General features: G+C 56.8%; 5 protein-coding genes across 5 annotated transcripts in view; 2 read left to right on the top strand and 3 right to left on the bottom strand.

Annotated features, from left to right (window-relative positions):
* NPLOC4 (NPL4 homolog, ubiquitin recognition factor) overlaps positions 1 to 15,570 on the bottom strand; it is a 30,343-nt gene extending 14,773 nt beyond the window's left edge. The window contains exons 1-11 of the mRNA XM_054221496.1: positions 15,410 to 15,570; positions 14,107 to 14,187; positions 11,440 to 11,552; positions 10,368 to 10,547; positions 7,904 to 7,952; positions 6,996 to 7,090; positions 5,635 to 5,758; positions 4,831 to 5,010; positions 3,259 to 3,345; positions 1,613 to 1,684; positions 749 to 875 (exon numbers count right to left, since the gene is read on the bottom strand). Of these exons, the coding sequence (XP_054077471.1) occupies positions 749 to 875; positions 1,613 to 1,684; positions 3,259 to 3,345; positions 4,831 to 5,010; positions 5,635 to 5,758; positions 6,996 to 7,090; positions 7,904 to 7,952; positions 10,368 to 10,547; positions 11,440 to 11,552; positions 14,107 to 14,187; positions 15,410 to 15,424 (1,123 nt within the window). The 5' untranslated portion in view covers positions 15,425 to 15,570. The remainder of the gene's footprint in view (positions 1 to 748; positions 876 to 1,612; positions 1,685 to 3,258; positions 3,346 to 4,830; positions 5,011 to 5,634; positions 5,759 to 6,995; positions 7,091 to 7,903; positions 7,953 to 10,367; positions 10,548 to 11,439; positions 11,553 to 14,106; positions 14,188 to 15,409) is intronic.
* A 385-nt stretch (positions 15,571 to 15,955) lies between these two features.
* On the top strand, positions 15,956 to 17,365 carry TSPAN10 (tetraspanin 10). Its single transcript, XM_054221838.1, has 3 exons — positions 15,956 to 16,040; positions 16,389 to 16,969; positions 17,059 to 17,365. Exons 1-3 carry the CDS (start codon positions 15,975 to 15,977, stop codon positions 17,363 to 17,365), a joined length of 954 nt encoding a protein of 317 aa, XP_054077813.1. The 5' UTR covers positions 15,956 to 15,974.
* Positions 17,366 to 17,659: 294 nt separating this feature from the next.
* Positions 17,660 to 18,213, bottom strand: PDE6G (phosphodiesterase 6G). The gene is made up of 3 exons (XM_054221755.1): positions 18,035 to 18,213; positions 17,865 to 17,905; positions 17,660 to 17,747 (listed from the first exon to the last, which is right to left on the bottom strand). The coding sequence occupies exons 1-3, from the start codon at positions 18,181 to 18,183 to the stop codon at positions 17,671 to 17,673; spliced, it is 267 nt and encodes an 88-aa protein (XP_054077730.1). The 5' UTR covers positions 18,184 to 18,213; the 3' UTR covers positions 17,660 to 17,670.
* A 1,667-nt stretch (positions 18,214 to 19,880) lies between these two features.
* On the bottom strand, positions 19,881 to 22,105 carry OXLD1 (oxidoreductase like domain containing 1). The gene is made up of 2 exons (XM_054221580.1): positions 22,061 to 22,105; positions 19,881 to 21,351 (listed from the first exon to the last, which is right to left on the bottom strand). Exons 1-2 carry the CDS (start codon positions 22,103 to 22,105, stop codon positions 20,959 to 20,961), a joined length of 438 nt encoding a protein of 145 aa, XP_054077555.1. The 3' UTR covers positions 19,881 to 20,958.
* A 219-nt stretch (positions 22,106 to 22,324) lies between these two features.
* Positions 22,325 to 24,706, top strand: CCDC137 (coiled-coil domain containing 137). Its single transcript, XM_054221983.1, has 6 exons — positions 22,325 to 22,473; positions 22,829 to 22,959; positions 23,155 to 23,365; positions 23,727 to 23,809; positions 23,941 to 24,020; positions 24,235 to 24,706. The coding sequence occupies exons 1-6, from the start codon at positions 22,325 to 22,327 to the stop codon at positions 24,448 to 24,450; spliced, it is 870 nt and encodes a 289-aa protein (XP_054077958.1). The 3' UTR covers positions 24,451 to 24,706.
* Positions 24,707 to 25,939: the final 1,233 nt, after the last annotated feature.

A 25,939-nucleotide genomic window follows, 5' to 3' on the forward strand; every position in this document is an offset into this window, starting at 1 on the left:
CCCAGAACCCAGCGTATCTGCTCCAGGGAAATTTTAAATGAACGCATGTGTCATCCCACGGAGAGCAGCAGACTGAACTTCTAACACTACAACTCTCCCAGCACGTGCCAACATCTCCCCTCGCAGCCCGGGCAGCGCAGACCATTCCACAGCGCCTCAGAAACTCCCTGCAAAAACGGCTAAAATCAGAGGTGACAAAGCAAAGCATTTTGCAGCCTTCTCTGTTTAATTCAGGCAAACAAACAAACAAAAAAACCCCGTTTCCATGCACGGAAGAGCACAGCATCCTACGTAAGGGTTTCCCTGACAGCGACACAAGGGAGATAAAGGTCCCTCCTTTACGCTGAACCAGCCAGAGTAACTCTCAGGATCCGGATTGCCGTGGTTCTGCACTGCCGCTTTCAGGCAACAGAATTTGGAGCGTAAAGATGCGAAACAGAACAGTGAGCAACAGTTCTTCCCCTGGCTGCAGGCAAAAAATGCTTTCTGGATCTGAGAGGTGGAGGCTCCAGGTCTGAGCCTCAATTAAGTTTCCTGCAGGGGACAGGGTAAATAATTGCAGAGAAGATAACACAAAGAATGAAAAAGAATTTTACTTGATAGAGCAAAGCAAAACCCTCGTTAAATAGGACAGATGGGGACCAGGACGTCTGACTTCTGGCAGAGCTGCATATTCTTCTTCTTCTATTAACAAGAGATAATTCATGTGTAACCAAGAGAGCTGGGGCAAGCCGAGGCCAGTTTATACCTGTAGCCACAACTGTGACAAACTTGGATCCAAAATGACCATCTGGAGAAAGGCGACAGATGTTGGGCTGCTGGTTCTGAAAGTTTCCAGCTGTGATGCACTCTTCTGCACTTAGATAATACGTGTCCTGAGGGAAGAGCAGAAATGTCAATAAAAAGGACAATGCGATGTAGCCTAGACCTATTTCCTTGGTCTGCAGCCAAAGAAAACTACCAACACCCCAGTAAAACATGCTTTCGTAGAACGTTGCTGCAGAGACTGGGAAAAGAATGTGACATGTCAGCTCTCCAGCCCCGAGCCTTGCTCTCGCCACAAGGACGGTCCCACTTCTAGTCCCACCCACCTTTACACACCTTTTTTTTTTTTTTTTAAAAAAAAAAAAAAAAAAACAACCCAGGGTTTCATTTTCCAAATAGGGATATCACTGATTTTAGAATTACAGGAAGCGGAGAAGGTCAGAGTCTGAGCCACGTATACCTCACCAAGCCCAGCCCACAGGAACATCCTCTGGCTGAGTCACTTTTGCTCCCTGAGCCCGCACTTCACCCCACCCCACTCCCTCCACTCCACTGAATTCCCTGAAACCACGAGCGGCGTTTTCTGAAACTAGAGTGGGCGAAGGACCGCGGGCAGCTCTGCGTGCTACCCAAACAGCTTCAAACCCCGAAGAGTGCTCTTGGAGCTCAAGCTCCTTTTCCTGCAGAAGCTTCTGAAAACCCACATTTCACAAGAATTCCAGTCCCGGCGTCACCTCCAGCCCTGCGCTGCCCTGGCTCCGGACTCAGCTTGGCACAGCCAGCCTTTATGCGGTTACACAAACCCCCAGCGCCAGCAGCTGGAATTAGACGCACACTTGAATCTCACCTTGTTTCTGCTGTATCGAACAGTCCCTTTCCGTGTGTCTTCAGAGACCAGATCAGTAAATATCCAGCCAACCTATAAAGAAGTGTTATGGAGAGAGTTGCTTTAAGAAAAAAAGGAAAAAAAAAAAAAAACAAACCACCAAAACCAAACCAGAAGAGAGCTTATACATTTCTCCTAGCAGGACAAGATGTTCTTGGCTGCTCGCACGGCCCTGCTGTATGCTGCCTGAAGGAAATGGCTCTCCCAGCTGTGCCGGGCTCATTTGAATCCGATTTCCAGGAGCAGCATGCCAGCTGGCCGGTCGGGGGCACCTGCAGCTTTATGTTTCACTATGGAATATTTTTTCATGGAAAGATCTGGAGGCTGCAAGAGGCCTCTCAGCCGCTACCTCCTCCCACCCACAGCAAAAAGCATTTCCTATTGAGCGTGGAGAGCAGAGCAGCAGCGGCAGCGCCAGCAGATGACAAAGCAGCTCACATGATCTCATTTTGAAGCTCGCAGTCGCTAGTTAAGATAAAGCTCATATGTTCCCACCGGAGTATGATTCATTCCAAATCAGAGCCCGCTCCCATCCAAAAAACACATTCCTGCTTTCTGCATTGTTTGCACATAGGAGTAGAGATGTGTACACACACACCGCTGCGTGAACCCTTCTACACACACGTGCTGCAAACAGCCAGGAGCTCCCACAGCATTAACCCTTCTGAGGAAGAGCCGCTGAGCCAGACTCCCAGCAGAGCTCAGACAGACAAAAACCCGCAACCAGCAGCAAGTTAACGTGTTAAGTCACATTGATTAAAAATATCTGATGCGAGAAGCAGAGGAAAAGCATGGAAATAAATAACACACACACAGAAGCTTTGCTTCAGACACTGGCAAAAGGCGAAAGATCTTATCTTCAGAGAACAAAAGACCTCACCACAGATGTTTATAGTCTACTGTACTGAGCCTTTTCTCATTTGTGTTTTCTTTAGCAAGTCAAATCTTGTTTGTGTACATCTCATTCCTGGCACTCGCACAAACCAAAAGATTTCCCTAACCAGAAAATATCAGCACAGGTTTGAGAGATGTCGGCGAACCAGCGGATCGCAGTGCCCGTGTGTCCTGATCGGGCAGGAGGGGAACACGACGGCTCGGCTGCTGGGGGACCAGCACCTCTAAATGAACGCACAGACGAACTCGCCGCCTGCCTGAGCGGCACCGAGAGACAGGATCCCACAGAGGAGAATAAAAAACAAGCTCCTGGAATTGGCGCACCAATTCTGTCAAAATGAAGAACAAATTCGGAAGGCAACTCCAGCTACATCTGCGCCAAATTAGCACTCACCGGGGAGATGCTACCAGGAATGGCTGCTATCTGAGGAGAAATAAAGAGAAAATCGTGTTTCTGCTTCTTTGCTACTCCCTTTGATGTCATTCATGACAGAGGACTGCTGACTTCAGCTGCACAGCCCCGCTAGATGCTTGTGCTCAGGAAAATGCTCTTGTTTTGTTTTTCATCCCTAAAAGCCTAAGAGCTACCAACACGTAAACTACATTTCAGGTATGCCCAAACGGTCTTGAATAACCCCGTGAAGCTGAAGAGAACTGCCGACGATATTCTTCATCGCCAAACAAAGACGCATGAGATCCAACAACATCCTAACCTTTCTCAGTCCAAGCTTTGCAGCGATCTCATCCACGACCTCGGCTTTTGGATCTTCCAGGATCTCCAGGCTGTTCTGCGTACCAATCTGCAGTAAAAAAAAACTCGCAAGTAAGACAGAACAGGAAAAAACACAGTACACAGCCATTGTCAGGAGTGAGGCAGAGGTCTGGGTTTCCCCTTTGGCATTACGACTGACCGGTTTCACCCCAGAGACCTCGTCTACTCACAGACCCATCCTGTCGGAGCTCTTCAGCTAAGTTTGCAAACTACATCGGGGTTTATGAATGAAAGACTCGGCATTTACAAACAGGCCATTGCTGTTTCCGAGCACTTTGGAAAAGGTGAGAGGTTGTGTAATTTTTCCAAAGCTCTGCGTTCAACCTGCCAGTTTTGCACCGTCGTTGCATTTGTTTGAATCTTTGAGCAGCGGAGAGGCAGAAACCCAGTGAATCCAAGAGCCCAGGCCTTCCTCCCGCGCTCTGGAAAACGCGGCTCCATCTGGGTGTGTTTCAGAGGCAAAAGCTTTCTCGTGCGGGGAGGTGCCGTGCCAAGAAGCGCAGCAGAGACTGCTTGCCAGGAGAGCAAAAGCTTCCTCGCTTTTACCGTGCACAACTAGAAGCATATGAACTTCCAAAGCAGGGGCTTAAGAGTGATACTGAAACAATGGAGGGCACGGCTCTGCTCACATTGGAAAGAAAGGGAAGAAATTATAAAAAGCTGCTCTCACGCACACACTCCCAAAGATCCATTTGTTCTTTTCCACTGACAAATCTGTTGCATTTGACTCTAGCAACACTGCAAAGATCATCAAGAGGAAGAAAACATATCACCCACCACGATGTGTTTGTACACACAGTGTCTGCACTTAGAAAAGTGACTTTGATCATCGCCAAAGCAGCCAGTAGGCAAACTCAAACTTCAAGCCGAGCCTTGTGTTGTGGGCAGAGTGGCTTTTCCATCTCTGTTTTCAGCTCTCTGACACCAAATTCAGCTTTTGGGTTGCCCGGGAGGCTGCAGGCTCCTGGAGCAGCTCGGCGGTGCTGAGCGCGGTGCCGTGCACCATCTAGTGGGGACTCCGCCACTCCAAGGCATCAGATCTCATCCTCAGCCTCTCCACCACAGCAGCAGACTTTATTTTTGTCTAATTAAGCGGCTTAAATTTTCCCAGAAAGCTGATAAGAAATTGAAGCAAGGGCCGCAACTTTTTTTTTTCCTAGTATGGAATTTGTTTTCAAGCTGTTCTGTATCACAACCTTGGAAATTCACCCATCAAGGAAACATGTAAAATGAAATCTACTGTTATGAAGTCTCTCTATCTTTAAATCATAAGAGCACAGAGTAATGCAAAAGAAAATGTAAAAATAACAAAAAACAATTCTGGGTTTTAAAAGTCTTCCAGTGGCAACAACACACACGAAGACATAAGTCACAACATCTTTTTCATGGGACCGTTTTCCTTATGGAGCTGCAGTTGGAAATACTGCATCAGGTTTCCCAAACAAAAATGCAAAAACGTGTTTCCCCGTTACCTTTACAAGTTGACGCTGACACCACGGCACCCAGCTCTTACCTGCGGGGGTTCGTAGATGGCAGCGACCTCGGCCCGGATGCCCAGAGGGATGTCTTTGTGCTCGGTGTACCGGCCATACAGATACCCAAGATGTTGGTTTCCTGTCTTCCGCCAGAAGTCTAGGAAGCGATCTGCAATTGTGTGGTTCTCAAACATGATGTTGTCAACATGCCTGTATTTCTGTTTGACAAAGTTCAAGCGTCAGGCCATCCTCCACTAAGTCCGTTCAGTTTGCCCATCGCCAACACCTTCCCCAGAGAGTCCCCGCTGCTGGGACACACCACCCCTCACAGCGGAATCCTGCCGGAGCAGGGACACGGTTACCTGCTCCCTCCCTCTCCCCTCTGCTGCCTCCAGCACCTCTCCCTGCCCGGCACGCAGAACCCACCACAGGCTGGAGTGTGGGGAAGTGCTGAGCACCACCAGCACCCCATTAGTTTGGCTTCTTTACCAGCGCCCTTACCCCAAGAGCCTTTGCAACAAAAAAACCCCAGTGAAATTTAAGAGGAAACAAGAAGAAACAGCGGGTGGCCTTTTGGATCCCATGAGAAAAAAGAGTGGAGATTCATCGCTAGCGGTGCCAGCTCAGATGTCCTCCACGTTAAGAGGAAACTGCTGAGGCAGATACATTTTGGAGTCCTTTTCTGCAAGGACTGAAGACCTTAACAGCCATTTCCCCAACAACTGCCAATACGCAAAGGCTTCTTGCTCCAAATTGGCCGTTCTTGAAGTTATCTCTCCAAAAATAAAAGTCAAGTCCCTTCTCAGCTGTAAGCAGAAGGGCTCCTGCGAGCTCCGTCTCACCTGTCTATTGAGAGTGATGGCACTTGGCTGACACTTTGTGCAAATGCCTTCTGGCCAAGGAGGGTGCCCTTCACAGCCCGATTTGATCTTGCAGCTGATGTTTTCCAGGGCAACAAATTTTCCCCTGCAAGAAGGAAAAGAGACGGCTGCTGTTATCACGGTAAAGGCTTCTCAAAAAAAGCAAGTGGCTAGTAATATCACAGAGGAAGCAGGGCAGAGGAGAGGCAGCGGCACCAATGCTTTGCACCTTCAGAGGATCTCAAACCAAACTCCCTTGGTGGGATGCTCCGCTCCTGTGGTCCCCAAGTAACCTCTGCTGCCCACTTTGCGAGGGAGGTCAAGAGGCTGACATGTGGTCCCCGACTCAGCTCCGAAGCAGACGTTCGAGCAAGAGCAGAGACAGAAAACTCACGGGAACCTGCTTAAATAATTTACGCAGCACGTGGGAAATAATAGATTATACTGCTAGGGCAAATCAGAGCTCCTTTCATGTGCACGAGGCTTCCTGCAAAGGGAAGTTCCCTTCAAATCAAAGTATTACAGAATTGAGCTGCATCTCACAAAGACATTACAAAAATCCCAGCGGCATTTAGGAACAGGAGGGAGAAGGTTACACCTCTGCATAACTTTATTTAGAGGAGCTGCGTTTCAGAACACAGTGGGTTCCCCGACATCACCAAAGGGGACTTCAGATCCTTCGCTGCACACGTGCGCCCCAGCGAGGCATAAAGAAATAAATACTTCTTTCAGCACTCCCTCTCTGCTCAGCACTTGTCTGGCCCATGTCAGCACAGCGTCCTCCGCCCCAGCGCGGGGCAGGACGCCCTCTTTTCCCGTTGGTGGGCGGTGAACTACGGCCCCACGACAAGAAAGCTTTTCACTGAGGACACATAGAGCACGGGACAGAGCGGAATCAGGCCCCGAGGAACGTTAGGCTCATCTTTCTGTCCTATTCGCATCTGCAGGTAAGAAAAGCCACTCATGAATAAAAGCTGCCCAGGTCCACCACAGTCGCGGTGCCTCTCCACGAGGTTTGAGACCCAGGCTTGGAGTTTGGTGTAATTACGGAACCTCCTTCCTTCCATCTGGCCTTCTCCCCCCATGTTACCTGGAAGCAATTACATTGCCACAGTAAAATAAAAAAAGAAAAGAAAAAGACAGATTTAATTTAATATTTTTTTCCTGCCTTTTGGTTGTTTTTTTCTTTTTTCTTTTCTTTTTTTTAACGTGTTGTTTTTCTCCTCAGTTTGCCATTCGACAGTTGTATCCAACACTACTCCAGTGAGATGCGTCTGTACTTTCATTTGTATTTTAAAAAAGAAGCTCCAAATAGATTCCCTTAAACACGGAGATTTTCTTACTTGTCTGCCCCTCCGGTCAGCTTCCTGATGTAGGCATGGAACGACATATGCTTCACAGGAGGTTCCAGATGGTTTAAATAATCCTCATCAAAAGGCTGCCAAAAACACCACACAAAGAAAAGCCAGGTCAGACACCTGTCTGATAATACATTGATCACGAAACAAATGGATGTTCTAGAGTCAACCCCACTGGCTCTCAATGTGGAAACAATCAAGAAAATTTAGGCTCATTTTCAAGGCAGCTACTACTGTGATAGAAACAGTGGGGCTGTACAACAGCGAGTTTTATTATCGCCTCCTACTTTTATAACAGATTGGCTCCACAAATCAGAACGAGCCTCAAAGGCAAAATGCTTTTTCCTTTCAATATCTAACAACAAACAAAAAGCCCAGCTGCTCAAACAAGGCCAAAGAACTTCCAGAGCACACGGCAGGGAGCCGGGGAACAGCCATTCTGGCTCGCAGCGACTTTTGAGGGATCACTTCTTCGTGCCGTAAATTATTTAGCTTAGCACGTTTGTAGGCGTTACTAAAGCTGCCTTCAACCTGAATAATACGTGGTTCAACTGAGAAGCGCTGGGATCCATGAGAGGGGATGAAACGAGAAGATCCAGGCAAGAGTGAAGAGGGAGGAAAACCGGAGCTTTTCTAAAGCACTTTCTGTTAAACCCATTACTGCAGAAAACCAGAGCGTTAACCAGAATAAACCCAGGGTCATGAAGGCCTAGAGCTTTAGCGAGCCGGGATGTGAGCCGGCACCTTTGCCAGTGCACGGCAGGATTCTGACCCAGAGCTGCTATCTCTATGTGGGCATCGCTCCGAGAAAAAGCGTTGATGCTGGAAGAAACCGAATCCAAGAGGACGTGCTTTTTGTGTGACTTCTGAGAGTACCTTCTCGGGGCTCTTACCTCCAGTGGTACGCAATGCACGCATTTACCCAAGGGGCCATGGCGACACCTATGCAAACAGAAAGAGAAGTAGCGTCGTATCTTATTTAATAATGCAAAAGTCAGACTGTAAAAGTTGCTCTACACTAACAGTTTTGGTGCGGAAGATCTGTGCAATCGTACGGCTCTGAGCAACTCTCCGCCCACCAGGGAATATTACAGAGGGGTCACCGCAAGATAATTCCACATAAAGAGACAGTGACAGCTTCAGGTTAAACCTGAGAGTCCCAGGTCAAGACCCAACCCTCCCGATGTCCGTGTCCCTGGCAAGCGGCTCCGCTCCCTGAAAGACCACGTGAACCCACGTCAGGTCACAGCTTCTCAAGTTTTACAACTTGGGTTGCGTTTCAATTCAAAGAATTTGAAATCTACGTCACAGGGCTGGCCTGTGTGGTTTTAACAAAAAGACAACCAAAACATTCATCCTTTATCAGGCACTAGAGGATGGTCTGCAACAGACAGGGAAGGATGTGTTTATCGGACAGATAAAGACCTGCTGGGTAAAGTTACAAAACAGAGGGGAAAACGTCTCCTTTGAGGCGATGGCTTTAAAAAAGAATGCGAAACAACAAAAAATTCCCTCCACACCTCTGCCCCAGCACCAGGTCAGCACGAGTTTCCAAAGGAAGGCCTCTAGAGAGGAGCGTGGATGTTGGCTCTTGCAAAGACAAAATGGATGGGATCTAGTTGCAGCATTGCTTTTAACAAAGTATTGTGGCAGCTAATGTACATAAAGGACCACTAAAGGCTGCTAATGCACTCAGCCGAACGCCAGCATCCCTCCGTGTTTAGATTGATATGCACTCACAAACACAGGAACAAGCCCAGACACACTCTTTTTATCATAAATATCCACCACTGTGCTTTGGCTCCCTGCTAAGAACAATACCTTCATTTATTCTTTTGAAAAATGTGGTCAAGTTAAAGACAATGTTTTTGCCATGGAGTGGTGGGTTTCTGCCTTTATTGTTTCAATAATGTGACATTTCCCTCGTTTATCATCGGCCTGAAAAGGTTAGATAGGATTTTCCACGTAAAGGCTACGTCTTTCCAAACTTCCTCGCTGCTGCAGCACTAAAGATAAACCATATGGAAGACAACACAATGGGGAAGGGCGAGCTATTCTGTTTGAAAAATAATTCCTGGTTGCCTTTAAAATTTTCACTCACGCCCTTTCAGAAGTTTCTTTGCAGAGGGGTCCAGCCCCAAGCCAACAACCAGTACAGACACCAGGCCAGGAGCCAACTGGGACGTCGTTAACGATGAGCAATAAAAAACAACCATCCAGACAGAGGACATTTTAGCAGCATCAGTGTAGATTTATGGTGGTATTAACTCACCATTGTGTTATTACTTTGACAAAAAAATACAAGCTGCTTTGTTTACCTAAGCCTCTTGCAGCTAAAAGTTTTGGCAAAGCTCGACTTTGTTGCATTTCTGTGAGCGAAATGGACTCCCTGGTTTGACAGAAAGGTTCGAAAGGCACGTGATGGAGAGGAAGCCAAAAAGGAAGCAGGCAGAGACCCAAGTCCCACTTCTACGTCCCTGCCATTGGATATTTCTACTCATTCCCTTCACTTCTGTGTTTTTCCTTTATGAGGAATGGTTGGATCTGAAGACACAGAAGTGCTCCAGCTCGGGACGTCTTGGGTGAGGTGCCACACGTGGGCCAAAGACGGGGAAGCAGCGTTGTGCCGGCTCTGCCCAAGCAGGGAGAGACCGCAGGGCAGCCAGGGAAGGTGACAGAGCTCGGGTCTCCACGCTGACAGAGGAGCTGCCTCCGATTTAGAAAACAAACCCACCCTCGCTGCTCACCCACCGTGGCTGGGTGACACTGAGGCAGCAGCTCGGGCTGAACTCGTGTTTCCCTGCGAGGTGGGGACCTGGCCCCGCCACCCGTCACCTCAGGACCCAAACAACGGGGAGCAACATATTGAGACCATATGGAACAGAAGCTACTGCAGACAGCAGGCTCCTGCTTATTAAGCAATATGCCACACACAGAGCATAACTCAGTATTTCTACACAGCACCGGCTGCCAGGACATCCCAGGGAAGAATTCAAAGTATTCATTTTAATCTAGAGAGCTCCAAATGTTTTAGGAGCACAAAATATACGATCACAAGTCCCATAGCAGGGGCCACCTTGATCAGAACAATAGATGCTCTGAGTGAGTCCTTCCTGGCAAAGACCCTGGGATTTTGGTATCTGCTTCCTTCCTCGCCTCACCAGAGCTCGATTTAACCTTCCAGGACAATGGCAAGGGCTGTTTTCCCTTGTGAACATTGCAAAGGCAGCCAGGGATGGAGCAGTGACTCGGAGGGCAGTTCCCATAGCACGTTTCCTGGCTGCTGGTTTCAGACGATGTTACAAGCTCTGGTGAGGCACGGATGCATCAACAGAAACAAAATCCACCCGTACTTACAGCTGTTGGTCTCGGTTTCGGTAAATCTTCCCATCCTGTTTGATCAGATACTGGTCAATCTCATCTTCCACCACCTGGGGGGCCCCCACAGGCCGCAAACCCTGGGAGACAGAGGTGTCCATGATCTCTGAGGAGGAGCCAGCTGGGCTCGAGGGGTAGAGAAACAGCATATCCCCATGCCTACGGGTGTGGAAAAACAACACACGGGCATCAGTAGTTGCTCCTGGGTAGCAAACCTCCCGGCTCATGGAGGAACGCATAATTATCACAAACTACACACAGACTAGCAAACACGGTAGTCTGAAGCCATTCCTCTAGCCATCTTTCTGCTGCTTGGGTCATTTGCACAATAACAGCAAATCTTTTCATCAGGAGAAGAGACCGAGGGGAAAAGGTGAAGAAAAAGGAGAAAGGAAGAGAGAGAAGCAACAGCTCCAGCAGGGAAAAGGACTAGCGCGGATCCCTCAAGTCACAGCCTTCCCAAGGCAGCTGCCAGCGCTGACACATTCAAGTGACAAGTTGCGCGCGGTGGTAACAGCTCTTGTATTTTTAACCACTTTAAGATTATTCTTGACATGAACAGAATGGAGACGTTCCCAACCAAACGTGAAGCGATTGCGCCATTTGGCACCTCTGACCTCCCTCGGCGCCTGGCTACGGGAGGCAGGAACCCTGGCTTCTGCCCAGAGGGTTACCACACTCTGGCGCTGATGCAGGAAAAAAGGCTCGTGTGAGCGAAAGCAGGGACGAGGGACCTTGCTGCAGGCTGCACACGAGCAACCAGGAGGCCTGCTGCTGCCTCACCACAATGAGCAAACACAAGGCAAGAAGTTGACCTAAGAAACGGCTGCCACAGCCTCGCCTGTAGTCAATTTGATCGCCCCCGTTTCGGCACATCAGCCGAGCTTGCCCCTTCCCATAGTCGGTGACAGCTGAAAGCCAGGGGCTGACGTAAGGTGAGCCTGCCTTATGCTGGCCAGCTCAGAGGGAAGAGATCAGGCCAGCTCAGGGAAGAGGCACCCCGTTGTACAAAGCCCCTCCTCCACCCTCAGCCCGCTCTGTCAGGACTCACTTGATTTTCAGTAAGTTGAGGGATTTGTTTTGTGAGGCTGTGATCTCTCCTGTCCTGTTTCTATTGGTGTAGACAGAAAACCCATTATTCCTGAAACCAAATTCTTTCGCAACCTGAAAGAGAGAGAAGAATGGCAAGGTGTAAGACACATCACACACCCAGGCAGATGCTGAAAACGGCTAAGAGCAAGCAAGAAGTCTGGGAACTTCTATTGCAAAACTTTAGTGGGATTCATCCGCATTTCTGAAGAGCGCAGGACAACTGAGAAAAATAGTAACACACGCAATTAAAACCAGCAGGTGAAACAGACGTGTCTCTCACTCACACAACACAAATGCAGCATTTTGTCTAAATCCACGCAAGCGCTGTCATGACCAGAGAGGGGAAACTATCCTCTCCCTTATCCCAGCTCTCTCGCTCCAGCCTTGCCAGCTCACACCGGCCACGTCATTCCCATCTTCCTACGACCAGAATTCCTCGGTCCAGATCATCACCTCTGAGAATCTTTACCCTCAGCTCTGCTCTCGCCTACCAGTTGCTACATGAGTTTCACTCGAGCTCTTCCTGCTGTTCTCCTTTCTGTTTTTCTCCATTTGCCTCTTTTCTCCTGATGGAACTTACCCTCACAACAACCACCTCCAGGTCCCCTGGCAGCACTTTTTTCCCTGCCCATCCTCTCACCAGTTCAGTTTAAGGCTACTTTACTCTTTATCAGTCAAATGCCTCTTCACAGCAATGTCAATTTTCACATCTGGCCGCTTAAAAACACAATCAGTTTAAAAGTGGCATTAAAAGTTTTTCTAGATTACAAGTTTCTTCCTAAATTCTTAAGTTAATAGCCTTTATTTTTTATTAAGTACATCTCCCTGAGGCTTTGGTAGGGCTCAGAGACAGTGACTGCACGCAAGACAAATCCAACAAGCCAGACGCAGAACTGTCCCATGAGCAAAGCCACGCAAAGCAGTTCCTCTACCGTCAGCTCCGCTGCGATTTGTGATCTGCCATTTGAGTGGAACCAAACCGAACGCTTCATCCCCTGCACCACGCCTGCCAGAGTTAAACGTTAGCTCGTCAGGCCACAGATCTCACCAATTTTTTGTGGGGGGGAGGTAAATTACACAATACATTAACAAAAGGCTTGAATTAGTTCCTAACTGGATTCTAACCTGAACGCACCCCAGGGTTTACTTTCAGTACCCTTCCCTACAATGTGCTACAAAAGGCAGAAGATTATCAAGGCCCTTATCACTCCGAAATGCACTTTCTTGCACGCTTCTTTTGCGGCTTCTCTGGAGTCATCAAAGAGGAGATCTAAGTTAATTGCTAGCATAGAGGAAGCAATCTGATGCCTCTTTAATTACAGCTATCTAGCTAAATACAAAATCCACCATATGGATTAACATTTCAGCGTTAAAATCCATGGCTATTAATATGCACAGATCTTAGGTGGTAAAATTTGCAACTTCTCTCTTTCAAGTAAGCCTTGTATTAGGAAAGAAACCCAAACATTTCTTGTGCTCAGCTCAGCAAGAGGATACAGCTTTCCCCAGATCGACAGGCAATTTCAGTGAGCGCAGATGCTTTTGTTCTGACGGTAAGTGGTTGCAAGCAGGATTGTTCCACGTCGCCTCGGGTAATACGAACCCTTGAAACCGAGCAGCTCGTTTCGCACAGGTTCCAGAGAATTTTGAAAGCAACGCTTTTCCCCTGGGGGGAGACTGTTCAGAGACGGCAGCGAGTGTCTCTGACCCAGCCCTGAAACCGATCAGGATTTTCGCTTGGTCAGGTGTGGATTGCTGTGGTCCGGGCTTAAGCTTCCAACAAAGCAAATGACTCACAAACAGCAGAAGGTTTTGGTCTGCTCCCCCTTCTCCCTCGCAGGGGGAAAGGAAATCTAGCTGACTAAAGAATGGCCCTTCAGGCACAGGAACACAAAGTACTTCTCTTATGAAGCAAAGAAATCCTAATCTGAGGGTTCCAGGTTACAGCGGAGTTCCAGGAGGGAAGGAAATGGAGAACTGCTCACTCTTAAATAGCAAACTTTAGAGATTAAGCAGTTGCATCAGACCAAAGAACAAGCTACAGCCAACTCCAAATCTGACAGCTCCAACACTCAGTCTGTTCTCCTCATCCCAGGGTGGAAATCTTTCCCTGGAGACCCCGGTGGTTCTCACATCGCTTTAAGATCTCGCCTTAACTCCTTCCTTGCTCTCTCCAAAACCATAGTGGAAAACTAACGGCACACAACGCACATTCAAATGATATTCAAAGCGTAAATCAAGCAGCTGAGTTTCAACTGGATCATGCCCGAAGAGGCCAGTCCCTTGCAGCAGGCTTTGACTATCAAACAGCTTTCCTGTGGCGTTGTCAGCCTCTGCTTCCCCAGCTGCCATTTCTTTGGGAGAACGCTAAAAACATGTCCTCCCCCAGGAAAGCTCCCACCCCAGGAAATTTCAACTGAAAAGCTGACGAAATTTGTTATTTTCCCTCTGGAACAGCAATGAGAAAACTCGTTTTGGCTACACCAATAATTCCACAAGGTGTGCCCATCCTCGCTGCTGTCAGCGCATTTGCCCAGCGAGGTAAAGCCCGTATCTGCCGTGAGCGGGAGCCACTGCGCAGGCTGAGCCGCAGGAGCCAGGGACGGCGCTGAGGGGCTCAGGGTACCTTCTTGAGGAACGTCGCCACCGTTTCTCGCTTTGTGGCCGTGATGCGCTTCACTCCTTCGGGCGACTGCACGCGGATTATCTGCGGGGTGAAGAGAACAGCCCGAGTCAGTGACAGGGACAGAGCCGACCCTGTGCGCGCAGCCTGCTGAAGCCACGTTGAAGCCTCACACGTGCGACGCAGACCACCCTCACCGCTCCTCCCTCCTGCTTTTAATGCTGCTCCTCAACAGGGCATGCAAATGCAGAAGGAAGTAATTTGCCGGCAGTATGGCAGCACCGGCCGATGTCTGCACGCTGCAGGACCAATAACCCAAATGCACGGGGCACAGCAAGGAACTGGCACCGAGAAAAACACTAACGCTGCTTTTTTTGCCAAAGCTCTGACCTCAGACGCGGAATTAAACTTTCAGAAGGAGGGTGAATCAGAGCTTCCACAGGAGCGATTTATTCAGTGCCCACACACAAACACTCGCCGAACTGGTGCTAATGGGCACCTGCACTGTCGTTATGTTTCAACCCGCGTTACTGACGCGCAGCTTCCATCACTAATGAAAAGCCGAGGAGAGACACAAGGCTCAGGCTGTTCCTGTGATCTTGCCTTAATTCCAAACAGCAGTTTTGCTGCAGCCTGAAGTCAGAGATGGGAAAAACTGGCAGCTTTTGGGGCAGAAAGATGGGGACAATTCCTCACATACTGCCCAGGGAAGTGGCAAATGTAAACGTCAGAGTCCTTGTGCTGCTGGGGACTAAAAAAGCGATTTGAGTTGCTCTAAAGAGAATGTTCACCCGCTGATATGTAACACAGAGACAGTTTGAGATGGCAGCGCGTGTGCTGAAAGGGGGGACACAGGGGGACACAGAGGGCTGCTGGTGTCCCTGCACCACCTCGCAGGAGCCCTTTACACCCTCCCAGCCTTCAGCAGGGGAAAAAGCCCGGCCTGACGGGAGCAGGAGACCCCGACGGTACCGACGAGCCCCTTCGCCGGCCGAGACCGGGCACCTTCTCCCGGGGCGTCGCCGCCCGGGGCCGAGCGGGACCCCGCTCCCAAACCCCACGCTCTCCCTGGGGCAAAACCACGGGGAATCCGTCCATGGCCCGGCCCCGGGAGGGGGGGTCGGCCGGGCCCTACCCGGGGGTGCTGCGCTCCCGGCGGGACGCCCCGTCCGTCGAGGCCGGCTGGGCTCGGTGCGGCCCCGCCGGGGCGCGGGGGGGGGCGATGGCGGCCGGGCCCCGCCGCCCCACAGGAATCTGCTGCCTCATCGCCCCTCCCCCCCGCCCGCCGCCTCCCGGCCCCACTCACGATCGTCTCCGCCATGGCGCTGCCCGCCGGGGAACCGGGACTCGCCGACCCGACCCGTCAGCCCGGGTGCGCTCCGGCCCGCTGCGCTCCGCCTCGCCCGACCCGGCCCGCTCCGGACCGCCGCCTCCCGGGCCCGGCCCGCCACCCGCACCGGCACCCCCCGGGCCCCGCGCCCCAGCACCCGCGTTCCGCCGCCCCGAGGTTCCTAGGCCGGCCGGTGCCACCGCCGCCACCGTCCCCCGTACTGCCCCGGTGCCACGCCCACAGTTGTCCCCCAAAGTTGCCTCGGTGCCACCGCCACAACCGTCCCCTGCGCCACCGCTGCACCCGCTCTTTCGTTCCGCATACAATCCGCTCCGCCGGCGTCCCGCCGCGGGGCCCGGTCCCGGGCATGGGGACCCCCACGGTGTCCTCTCCGCGGGGCTCGACCCCCGCTCGCCGCCTGCCATGCTCTCGTTACCGACCCCACCAACGGGGCGGCGGGGGTGGGTTCTGCCGGGCCCTATTTAAGCGTCGGCCGCGGCCCCTCACATGATGGGAGTGTGACCGCCGAGCAGCAGGCGGGATGGCGCCGGGCCGGGCACGGCTCTGCCGGCCCCGTGGCGGGGAGACCACCCGGCTGCTGCCCCAGGTAACGCTGGGGCCCTGCGGGACCCTCGGTCCCCGCCTTGGGACCCTCCTGCACCGTGTCCCCTAGGTGCTGGCTCCGTGCCGGAGCCTGCAGCATCCCCGGGGGTGTCCGTAGGGATGAGTCTGGGGGTCCCCGTTAGGAGCAGGGTCTCTGGGGGAGCACCCACATGCTCCCCATCTGCCCAGACCCCGGGGGTCTCCTTGACAGGCAATGTTGCAGCGTGGGGGGGCTCCCGCAAAGGGGGTGCGGGAGCCTGTCACAGCCTCGGACTGTGGGGTGGGGGGTACGTGGGCTAACGGGGGGCATTTCTGAGGGACTGAGTGGCGAGTGTCTCGTCTGTCCGTGCAGGCATCCAGGCTGGTGGAGCTGCCCTACTCCTCCTCCGATGATGATGACGGGGACACGGACCTTCCCATGGCCCAGCAGGACCCCGGGGTGTCGTGCCCTGTCCCCCCCAAGCCCAGCGCCTTCAGCCAGTGTGTGCGGTACCTGGCCTTCCTCTGGAACCTCCTTTTCCTCCTGCTGGGTCTGCTGGCCCTGGCCGTGGGGGTGTGGGGGCTGCTGGCCAAGGGCTCACTGCGGTGGGATGGCCTGGCCCCCCTGGGCTCGGACCCCATGCTGCTCTTCGTGCTGGCGGGACTGGGGGCCAGCGCCGTGTCCCTGGCCGGCTGCCTGGGCGCCCTCCGCTCCAGCCCCTGCCTGCTGCGCTTCTTCCTGGGGGCCATGCTGGCCTTCGCGGGGCTGGAGGTGCTGGGGGGGCTGCTGCTGCTGGTGGCGCGACAGCGGCTGCGGGATGCCCTGCGGGACGCCCTGCTCCTCTGCCTCCTGCGCTACCAGGAGGAGCCTGACCTGCGGTTCCTGGTGGACGAGGTACAGCAGAGCCTGCGGTGCTGCGGCCTCGGCTCCTACCGCGACTGGGAGACCAACCCGTGAGTCGGGGTGCTGGGGGGTGGGGGGGGGGGTCTGTCCCCACACCGGGACGGCGCGAGGACCCAGCAGTTCTTCTCCATCCCCGCAGGTACTTCAACTGCAGTGCCCCGGGGGTGCAGGCGTGCAGCGTCCCTGCCTCCTGCTGCCTGGACCCCTGGCAGAACGGCACTGTCACCAACGCCCAGTGCGGCTTTGGGGTCCTGCGCCTGGGGGACATGGCGGCCAGCACTGTTGTGCACCTGGGGGGCTGCGTGGCACAGCTCGGCGCCTGGCTCCGTGGCCAGGTGGGCGGCATCGTGGCCGGCGCGGCTGTGCTGGTGCTGGTTGAAGCTGCCGGTATGCTCATGGCGCTGAAGATACTCAGAGACATAGCACCCATCGGGGCGCGGGACTGAGGGTGTGCTGGCTGCCACCCAGGGTGGGGACACCGTGGGGCTGGGGATGTGGGGGGGCTGATCCAGCCCAAAATAAACCTCAGCAGAAGCCTGAACTCCATCCATGTCCCGTCCATCCCTCCCTGTGGCTCGGGGAGACATGTTCCATCTTGCATCCCTGCCACCCCCAGACCACGACACCAGGCTCCTGCGCTCGTTCTGGGTTTTAATGAGCATTTCTCTAGGCTGAGCCCTCCCCGTGCGGACGGGACAGCTTCTACCTACACAATGCTACAGGGTGGGGGGCGGCAGGGGCCACGGTCTGCCTAGATGATGCCGTACTGAGCCAGCTCGTGGAGCTCCAGGTGGCTGAAGGCTTCCCAGGGACAGATGACGGTGATGTCTGGGGAGAGGAAAGAGGCTGCGTCAGCGTGACCTCCCCCAGCCTGGCCACAGGCAGCTGTGCCCACAGCGAGCCCCGCTTCCCACCCACAGCAAAGGGGGCACGGGACACCCATACCTGTTCCCAGCCCTTCCATGCCCGGGATGTCGTCGCCGAACCTGCAAGGACAGAGAGAGTGTCTGCCCTGATGCCCCTGCCAACACCTCCCACCCCTGGCTGGGACGTACGGCCCCGTTCCCCCCAACATTGGGGTCGTGCTGTGGGTCCCGGGGCTCTGCCCCACTCACCCCTGCACCCCCTTTTTGGGGGGCTTGCTTTTGAACTGCCTCGTCTGCCTCTGCTTGAATTTGGGTGGTCCCTTCCGGGGGGTGGCAGGTCCCCCGGTCACCCTGGTGGCTGATTTGATCTCCGGCTTTGCGGGGGGTTCCAGGCTCATGGCTGTGCCGGGGCCGGCAGCCTGCCCCGGGTCACGGTTGTCCCTGGGGGTCCGGCGCTGGCACGGGATGGCTCCTCACACCTGATGGAGGAGAGATATGGGGGGGTCACTGGCTTCTCTCCCACCCTGTGCTGCCCAGGGGCCCCTTGGCTGTCACTGATCGGCTTTACAGGCTGCCCCAGAGCAGAGCCCCCTCCCCACAACCTTGACTTAGCCCAGCTCAGAGCCCGCTAATCCCCTTACCCCAAGGCAGGGAAGGGTGTCCTGGGGGCAGCAGAGCCGCTGCCTCCCCTCGGGGCTGTTCCTCCAGCCCTTGTCACCGACCCCAGCGTGGATGTGACACCCGGGAGCCCCCACTGTGTCTCTCCCTGGGGTCTGTGCCGAGCCGTGGGTGCCGCAATGGGTCGGCATCGGTGTGGGCATGGGAGTGGGGCGTCCCTTGGGGCTTGTTTGCAGCGGGATGGGTTTGGGGGATGGTGGGAACCGGGCTGTGGACCCCTGGGACCCATGCTGGGGTGAGGGTGACGGGGGAATGGAGCGTGGCAGCCAAGCTGGACATCGCAGGGCAGTGCATGGGCTCCATCCTGCTGCGGTTGTGCCTCCTCCAGGCACGGCAGCCACGCCGTGGGTTTGGTACAGGAGTTTTGTGGCACAAGAGATGGCTCCGGTGCCGGCGCGAGGGGTTTTGGCCCCGCTGCAGAGCCCAGCGGCTGAGCACAGACCCCGGGGAAGAAGGGACCTGGCCCCGGGGAGACGCCAGAGATGCAGCTCCTGGTTGCAGGAGCCGGAGGCAACAGCAGGGTCCTGCCTGGAGCAAAGCAACGAGGAGCCCCAGTGCCACTGGGACCGTGTCCCATCCCACGCACAAGGCAGAGCCCTGGACTTACGTAGCCGCTGCGGTCCCCGAGGCCAGTGCCGCTCCGCAGGAGACCCTCCGTCCCGCTCCCGCCGGCGCACGTCCTATAGATGCTCTGAGTGGCTTTTCGGGGAGGGCAGATTTATCCTGCTCTGGGGTAATAGGATTATTTATGTCCCTTCTTTTCAAAGGGGTCATCTGACGTCCTTCCCCCGGCTCCGCCCCGGTGGGACGGGGGTGTGGGGGGGGTGGATGGGGAGGGGGTGTCTGGATTAGTGCTGCCGGGAGTGACGGTGTCAGGACGGGCAGCAAATCACCGGCGGGGGGGATCCTGCCTCCTCTCCCCAAACTGACGGGAGGGCTCTCGTGGGGGACCCCTGTTCCCTGAGAGATCACCCCAGTGCCCCTCCATCCCAGGGGCAAGGACGGGACCCCCCAGCCCACCCAGGACCGGGGACGAGGTCTCCACAAACACCCTTTTGGGTTGACCCCAAGGGGGCTGGGCAGCGATGCAGGCAGGCTGTGCCGGCAAACACCGGCAGCAGAGCCCACACACCTCAAACCACCGGGACACGCCGGGCTCTCAGCCTGTGCCCAGTGCCGGGCACGGCATGTCCCCAAAAACAAGGGCTGGGGGTCCTGTCCTCCAAGCCTGGTCCCTGCTGGTGCCACCGCAGGTGCCGGTACCCAGGGGACAGCCTGAGCCCTGCCTGGGCATCACAGGCCAAAATCTGGCAGAAAAGGGGCTGGGCAGCCCCTGCCCGGCGGCACCACAGTCCCTGGGACAGTATCACTGCAAAGCTTCCCTTAATCCCAGCACTAAAGCAATTACAAAAAGGAATAATCTCGGTACACTTTAATTGAACTTCAGCCCCTGCCACTAATTGCAATTAGTTGTACTCCAGCAAATAGGATTACAGGGATCCGGGAGCGTTTTCTATGAAGCTGGCAGAACCAGCTGCTTCTCCAGTAATGAGCAGGGCTCTGGTGTTAATTGCTGCTGCTTCCAGTTTGGGTTTCGTTAGCGAGTTGCGAGTTGCTACTCAAGGGCTTCGTGGCTCCTTGGGGAGCTCATCCAGGGAGGACGGGGGGTGTCTGCAGGGGTCCCGATGGCCAGGAGCCCCCGAGTCCCCCAGCCCAGCCGGGCAGGATGTGCTGGGCCACATTTACGGGGTTTTAAGGTGGAGGCAAAGGCAACCGAGGAAGAAAAGGCACCATGAAGAACAGCCCAGCAGGTGTGACCTCGGGGACGGAGCCAGGGACGGTACCCTTGCTGGGACACCGCTGGGCCCCACGTGCTTGGGGCTGCACGCTGCCCGCACCTCCTGCCTGGGGAAGGGGCCGGCAGCCACGGAGCCTCCTCTGTGAGTCCTTCACATGGAGCAGCCCCTAAGAGGCTTATGGTGCCGGTGGGGAGGGGGGTCCGGTGGGCTGGGGAGGTCCGGCACGGCACCCTGGCCCTCCCCAATCAGCAGGTCACAGCCAAGCTGCTGAAGGAGCTTAAAATCCAAGCTGGGGAGCACAAGGACAAGGCAACAGCAGCGTCGTGGGGAGGGCTGGGTGTGGAGGGGACGTGCCAGCCTGCCCTTGGTGGGGATTTTCCATCCCGGGGGAGTGGAGCATCCGGCTGCCGGGAAATCCGGGGGCTCAGGAGGCGCGTGAGCCGCTGCCTGTCCCCAAGGGCAGGTTACCCCATAGACGAGAGGCGAGACACGACCTGGGCACCACCTGTATTGAAAAACATGTGGAATCCCATGCTTGATACAGCGGGGGGGACTCGGACCATCCCCAGCCCACTGTCCCAGGGCTCAACACACAAATAAATAGTTTAAATAAGCTGAGTCCGGATCCCACCATCCAGCCTGGAGCAGAGGCTCCGGGTGGGTGTCACCCACTGGTTTTTGTGGGCCGGGGGAGGGTCAGTCCTTCTTCATGCGCAGCCTGATCTCCATCTTGAGGATCATTTTAATGTTCTCATCCTCCACGTGCTCCTCTACAGCCGCCAAGGCCCGTGCGCCGCCATCCTGGTACCGCTCCAGCAGCTCCTCCACGTACCCGACCCAGACGCAGTTGGGGCAGCCGGTCCCGCAGCAGTGCGTGGGCGGTGGGGGGACCGGGGGGGTGGCAGGAGGGACCCCATCCTCTCTCTGGGAGTTGCCCGTCCCGCTGTCGCTCCCTGGGGTGTCTGAGGTGCCGCCAGCCTTTGCCGAGGTGTCCGAAAGCTCCCGAAGGCCGGAGGTGTTGGTAGAGTGGGGATGCGTGGCTCCTTCCCTGAGCACACTCCCGTGGCTGCCAGCACTGTCCGGGGGCTCCTGAGGACGATGGCCCCACGCTGATGCCAGCCCAGGGGGAATCGCGGGGGCAGCCTTGCTCACCGCACCCCCCCACCGGCCAGAGGGACCCCTATCCACCCCCCAGCGCCCTGTGTACCCCGCCATCCCACCACCATCACCCGCCAGCAGCTCACGCAGCCCCAGCAGCACCCTCAGCCCCCCACCCCATCCCCAACACCCCCCTCAGCTCCCCCCATCCCCAGCACCCCCATCTCCTCCCTAGATCCCCCCATCTCATCTCCAGCACCCCTTTGTCCTCCCCAGCTATGCTACCCCACCCCAACACCCCTCTATCCCCGCCTCAGCCCCCCACTCCATCCCCAACACCCCCCTAACCCCCCCTCAGCCCCCCACCTAATCCCCAACACCCCCCTAGCCCCTTCCTGCAGCCCCCCACCCCATCTCCAGCACCCCCCGATCCCCCCCAGCTCCCCCATCTCGTCCCCAGCACCTCTTTGACCCCCCCAGCACCCCCACCCCATCCCCAGCACCCTTCTATCGCCAACACCCCCTTAACCCCCTCCCGCAGCCCCCCAGCCCCTCCCCAGCCCTCTCAGCCCTCCCATCCCCATTCCCCCCCATCCCTATCGCCCTTTACCCCCTCCCACTCCCTCAAACCTCATCGCCAGCACCCCTTGCTCCCCCCCATCGCCCCCGGGGTCCTCCCCAATGTCCCCTCCCCGCTCACCCCCCGCCGCGCCCCCGCCAGGCCCCGCGCCCCCCGCAGCAACATCCGGCCGCCGTGCCCCGGCCCCGGCCCCGCCCGAGTGCCAGCTCCTCCAGCCAATGGCAGCACGGCGCGGGCCGCTAATGAGGGTTCGGCGGCCGGCCGGAGCCAATAGGGAGCGGGGGAGGAGCCAATAGGGAGAGTGGAGGAGCCAATAGGGAGCTGGGGGCGGGGCCAGAGCCCTGCGGGGCGGAGGGGAGGCGGAAGTGGCGGCGGGGCGACCGCATGGGGAGCGGCGGCGACATGGGCCGGGGGCCGGGCCGGGGCCGGGGCCGGGACCGGGGCCGGGGCCAGGGCCAGAGACCGGGACCGGCACAGAGATCGGGACAGGCACCGGCACCGGGGCGGGGAGCGGCCGCCGTGCGCCGCGGCAGGTCAGTGCCTCGGGGATCCGGTGGGGATCGGGCCTGGCTGGTACCCGGTTTGGGGCCTCGGGGCCCGGCTGGGCTCTGGCGGGGGCCCCGCTTCAGGGGGCTGCGTCCCGATGTCCCCCTGCGTGCAAGTCCCGGTGTCCTGCCATGCCCGGGGTCTGCTGGTGCCTCACCAGGTCCAGGTGCTCCGATGTCCCCCCATGCCCGGGTCCCCGTGTCCTTTCACGCCCAGGTCTTGGCGCCCGGGTCGCTGTGTCACACTGCTACCGTGTCGTGCCATGCCTGAGTCCTGGTGTCCTGCCATGGCCAGGTCCCGGTGCTTCAGGGTAGGCCTCAGACCGTGTTGATTCTCTCCCAGGAAGGAGAAGAAGATGGACAACATGAAACCCAAGCATCCCGACGAGCAGGAGATGCCCTTCCGCCTGCGGGAGCTCATCAGGAGCCGCGAGGCCATGAAGCGCCCCAACCCTGGGAAGAGGCGGGTGGCAGGTGGGGCACGGAGCTGGCCTGAGCCTGGTTCCCCGGGGCCTGGCTGAGGAGTCGACGGTGCTGCGGTGCAGCTGGAGGCAGCCGGATCCTGCAGTGGAGCATCCTGCTCCCCCGATGATGTCCCATCCCTGCCCTGGCAGTGGGAGGGAACCCCCAGGTTGTCACTGCTGCAGTAATGTCACCCGTCTCTCCTAGAGAAGAAGCAGCAGCCGAAGTCAAAGGGCCCCAAGGTCCCCGGAGACATCCCTGTGCCCAAGTTCAGGAGGGGGAAGAAAGAGTCGGAGCGCTCCTACATCTGTCGGATGGAGCAGGAGGTGCAGCGCGTCCTGTTCCTCACCAAGAACCAGCTGCAGCGGGAGCCTGAGAAGGAGGCGATGGCACCAGCGAAGTCCAAGAGAAAGAAAGAGTGAGAGCAAGAGATCGCTGTGGCGGTTGGGACTGGACCGGGTCAGCCCAGGCCTGTGCCCCAGCCCGGTTCTGGGTGCGTGGCAGGTGCTTTGCCAGTGCTGCAGTGCAGGTCCGGCATCCGGCAGAGATTCGGGGTGCAGGTGGAGGGCTGTGGGATGAATCACCAGGGGTCTGAATCTCTGGGACCGGAGCCACAGACGTGCCTCACCGTCCTGCTACTGGGATGGAGTTGGGGGATGCTGGTGCAGAGCTGGGGGGGAGCTGTGGGGCCCCAGGTTTTTTGGGGGCCCCGGGGGGTAGAAACTCACTCACTTGCTCCCTGTCTGGTCACGAGCTCTGGCCATAACGCGGCTCTTCAGGTTTCAGAATAAGAAGCTGGAAAAAGCGCGGAAGAAGAAGGAGGAGAAGAAAGAAGCCATGCTGGAGAAGAGCCTGTTCCAAGGTGGGTCTGGCGCAAGGGGGTGGCTGGAGTGACGTCCTACCCCTGCAGCACGTGGAGAAGTGGGGGATGAGCTGGAGCAGTGTGTCCCGGGGAGCTCCTGCTTGACGCCAGCACCTGCTTCTCTCTCGTAGACATGGTGGCGTTCGGTGAAGTGGTTACGCAGCCGCCGACCATCACCTCGCGGCCCAGGGGCCGGGGCGTTGCGGAGCAGGTGAGCTGTAGGGGGGTGATCCCTCCTCCTTCTCATTCGTGCCCTCGCGTGCCCACAGCTCTGGGCTGGACCTGGGTTGTCTCACGTCCCTTGGGCTGAAAATCAGGCCTGGAAGGGCAGTGGTGGCCTCAGCTTCCTGGTGACAGTTCCTTGGAGCCTGGTCCTGGCTTTTTCATCCTTCATCCTCCCTCACCTGTCTCGTCTCTGCCCGCAGGCTGGACGGAAGCGGCTCCTCCTGACGTCTCGCCTGGGCCAGAGCCAGGCGTCCCCAGCGTCCCCATCAGCGCCAATGTCGTTGGCTCGCCGGCGCATCGTGGAGGAGGAGAGAGTGCGTGTCATCCAGGCCTACCGGGACATCCAGAGGCGCAAACAGCAGCAGCGGGAGGTGGTGCAGGGCGGCGCCAAGACCAGACGCAGGGTCCCCCGCTAAGCCCAGCCTGGAGGAGCTGGGCCTCCCTGGTCCCGACAAGGGTGCTCAGGCAGCGCGGGACTGCAGGACTTGAGGGGAACAGTTCTGACACTGCTCTTCTGTTGCCATTGCTGAGCCCTGGGGGTCCCCACAGCCCCTCACATTGGCTCGGGGCACCCCACGGGCTTGGTGCCGGAGCTGGGACCCCTGTGGTGCCACGGACCTGGCAGTAGTAAAAGTGCCGTTGACTGCTGATGGCGTGAGCGTGTCTGCGTGTCCCTGACCTGCCTGGCTTCCTTCCTGCCGGGAAGGGACACTGCTGTGCCGGTGTGTGCTGGGTGGTGTTCCGGCAGATGGCAGTCCCAGCCTGCAGCGGGCACGATGTCACCGTCACTTGCTGTGGGCTGGCCTTGGCAGGGCTCTGGTTGGGGGCAGGATCCTCATTGCTCAGCCTTGGGGGAGACCCCAGTGCCTGGCCACGACCCCTCCGGCTCCCAGTGGGAGGAGAATGATCCGGGCCCTGGGGACATGAAGAATCCTGCAGCACTCACCTGCACGGTGTCACTTTCCTCCATTGTCACCGCTCCTGGATGCTGTGCGAACCTTTAGCCTGCAGCCATGCTCCCCCCTCAGCATCACCACCCAGCCCGGCACTGCCCACGTCCCCGCCTGTCCCCGACACACAGGTCACGGTGACCGCAGTGCCCCCTCTGCTGCCAGTGACAGCCCCGTCCACGCCAACCCTGTGCCGTCCTGCACAGCCCCCTGCAACCCAGACCTGGCACACCCCACCGGGGCTGACAGCCCCCCAGCTCCCGGCCCTCGGTGGGGGATAACGGGGGGCTGCTCCCGGCGCAGCCCAGCCCGTGTCTGCCCGTGGGGCCGGCGTGGCAGCTTCACCTGCGCGGCACAAAGGCAGCGCTGTTCGGCGGCCCCGTGCCACGGCGCGCGCACAAAGCGTTGCCTGTTGGAGCGGGGCCGGTCCCGGCTCTGCGGCCGGCGCTGACGGCAGCCGGTGGGATCCCGGCCTTCCGGAGGGGCTGGGCATGGGGAAGGGAGGCACCGGCCGCTCTAGTGTCCCCTGACAGAGCTGGATGGGGACAGAGTCTTTGCGCCTTGTTTTTCAGGTGACTCGGCTGTCCCTGGGGCTGTCCCCTCCTTCCCTGCACCCCGGGAAGGCAGGGCTCTGCCATACCGTGGCTGGGGACCGCAGTGTCCCAAGCGGGCTGGAGACGCTGCCCACACCTGCAGAGCCCAGCCTGGCCCAGGGACAGCTTGCAGGTGGACGTGCCCTTGGGGGGGACACACACTGAGGCCCCACTGTGCTGTGCGGTGCCAGCGGCCGGGAGGAGGGTGTGCTGTGGTGGCAGCGGCCCTGGGGACCTCGAGTGCCTGGTGCTGCCTGGAGACGTCCCCGCTGCCAGCTGGTGCCAGGTAAACACGGGTGACGCAGCGCAGCCCCGGGGAGGGGGCACGGCTGGATCCTGCTGCAAACAGCCAGCTCTCGTGG

This window comes from Rissa tridactyla, chromosome 15, assembly GCF_028500815.1.
Source record: "Rissa tridactyla isolate bRisTri1 chromosome 15, bRisTri1.patW.cur.20221130, whole genome shotgun sequence".
Lineage (NCBI taxonomy): Eukaryota > Metazoa > Chordata > Aves > Charadriiformes > Laridae > Rissa > Rissa tridactyla.

Excerpts from the sequence above, each read along its gene's own strand:
- PDE6G (XM_054221755.1), bottom strand. The coding sequence starts at position 18,183 with ATGAGCCTGGAACCCCCCGCAAAGCCGGAGATCAAATCAGCCACCAGG. Across the intron at positions 17,906-18,034 it reads CCCAAAAAGGGGGTGCAGGG|GTTCGGCGACGACATCCCGG; the intron begins GTGAGTGGGGCA and ends CTGTCCTTGCAG. Across the intron at positions 17,748-17,864 it reads CATGGAAGGGCTGGGAACAG|ACATCACCGTCATCTGTCCC; the intron begins GTATGGGTGTCC and ends TCCTCTCCCCAG.
- OXLD1 (XM_054221580.1), bottom strand. The coding sequence starts at position 22,105 with ATGTTGCTGCGGGGGGCGCGGGGCCTGGCGGGGGCGCGGCGGGGG. Across the intron at positions 21,352-22,060 it reads TGGCGGGGGCGCGGCGGGGG|GAGCCCCCGGACAGTGCTGG; the intron begins GTGAGCGGGGAG and ends CATCGTCCTCAG.
- TSPAN10 (XM_054221838.1), top strand. The coding sequence starts at position 15,975 with ATGGCGCCGGGCCGGGCACGGCTCTGCCGGCCCCGTGGCGGGGAGACC. Across the intron at positions 16,041-16,388 it reads CCACCCGGCTGCTGCCCCAG|GCATCCAGGCTGGTGGAGCT; the intron begins GTAACGCTGGGG and ends CTGTCCGTGCAG. Across the intron at positions 16,970-17,058 it reads CGCGACTGGGAGACCAACCC|GTACTTCAACTGCAGTGCCC; the intron begins GTGAGTCGGGGT and ends CCATCCCCGCAG.
- CCDC137 (XM_054221983.1), top strand. The coding sequence starts at position 22,325 with ATGGGGAGCGGCGGCGACATGGGCCGGGGGCCGGGCCGGGGCCGGGGC. Across the intron at positions 22,474-22,828 it reads GCCGCCGTGCGCCGCGGCAG|GAAGGAGAAGAAGATGGACA; the intron begins GTCAGTGCCTCG and ends ATTCTCTCCCAG. Across the intron at positions 22,960-23,154 it reads TGGGAAGAGGCGGGTGGCAG|AGAAGAAGCAGCAGCCGAAG; the intron begins GTGGGGCACGGA and ends CGTCTCTCCTAG.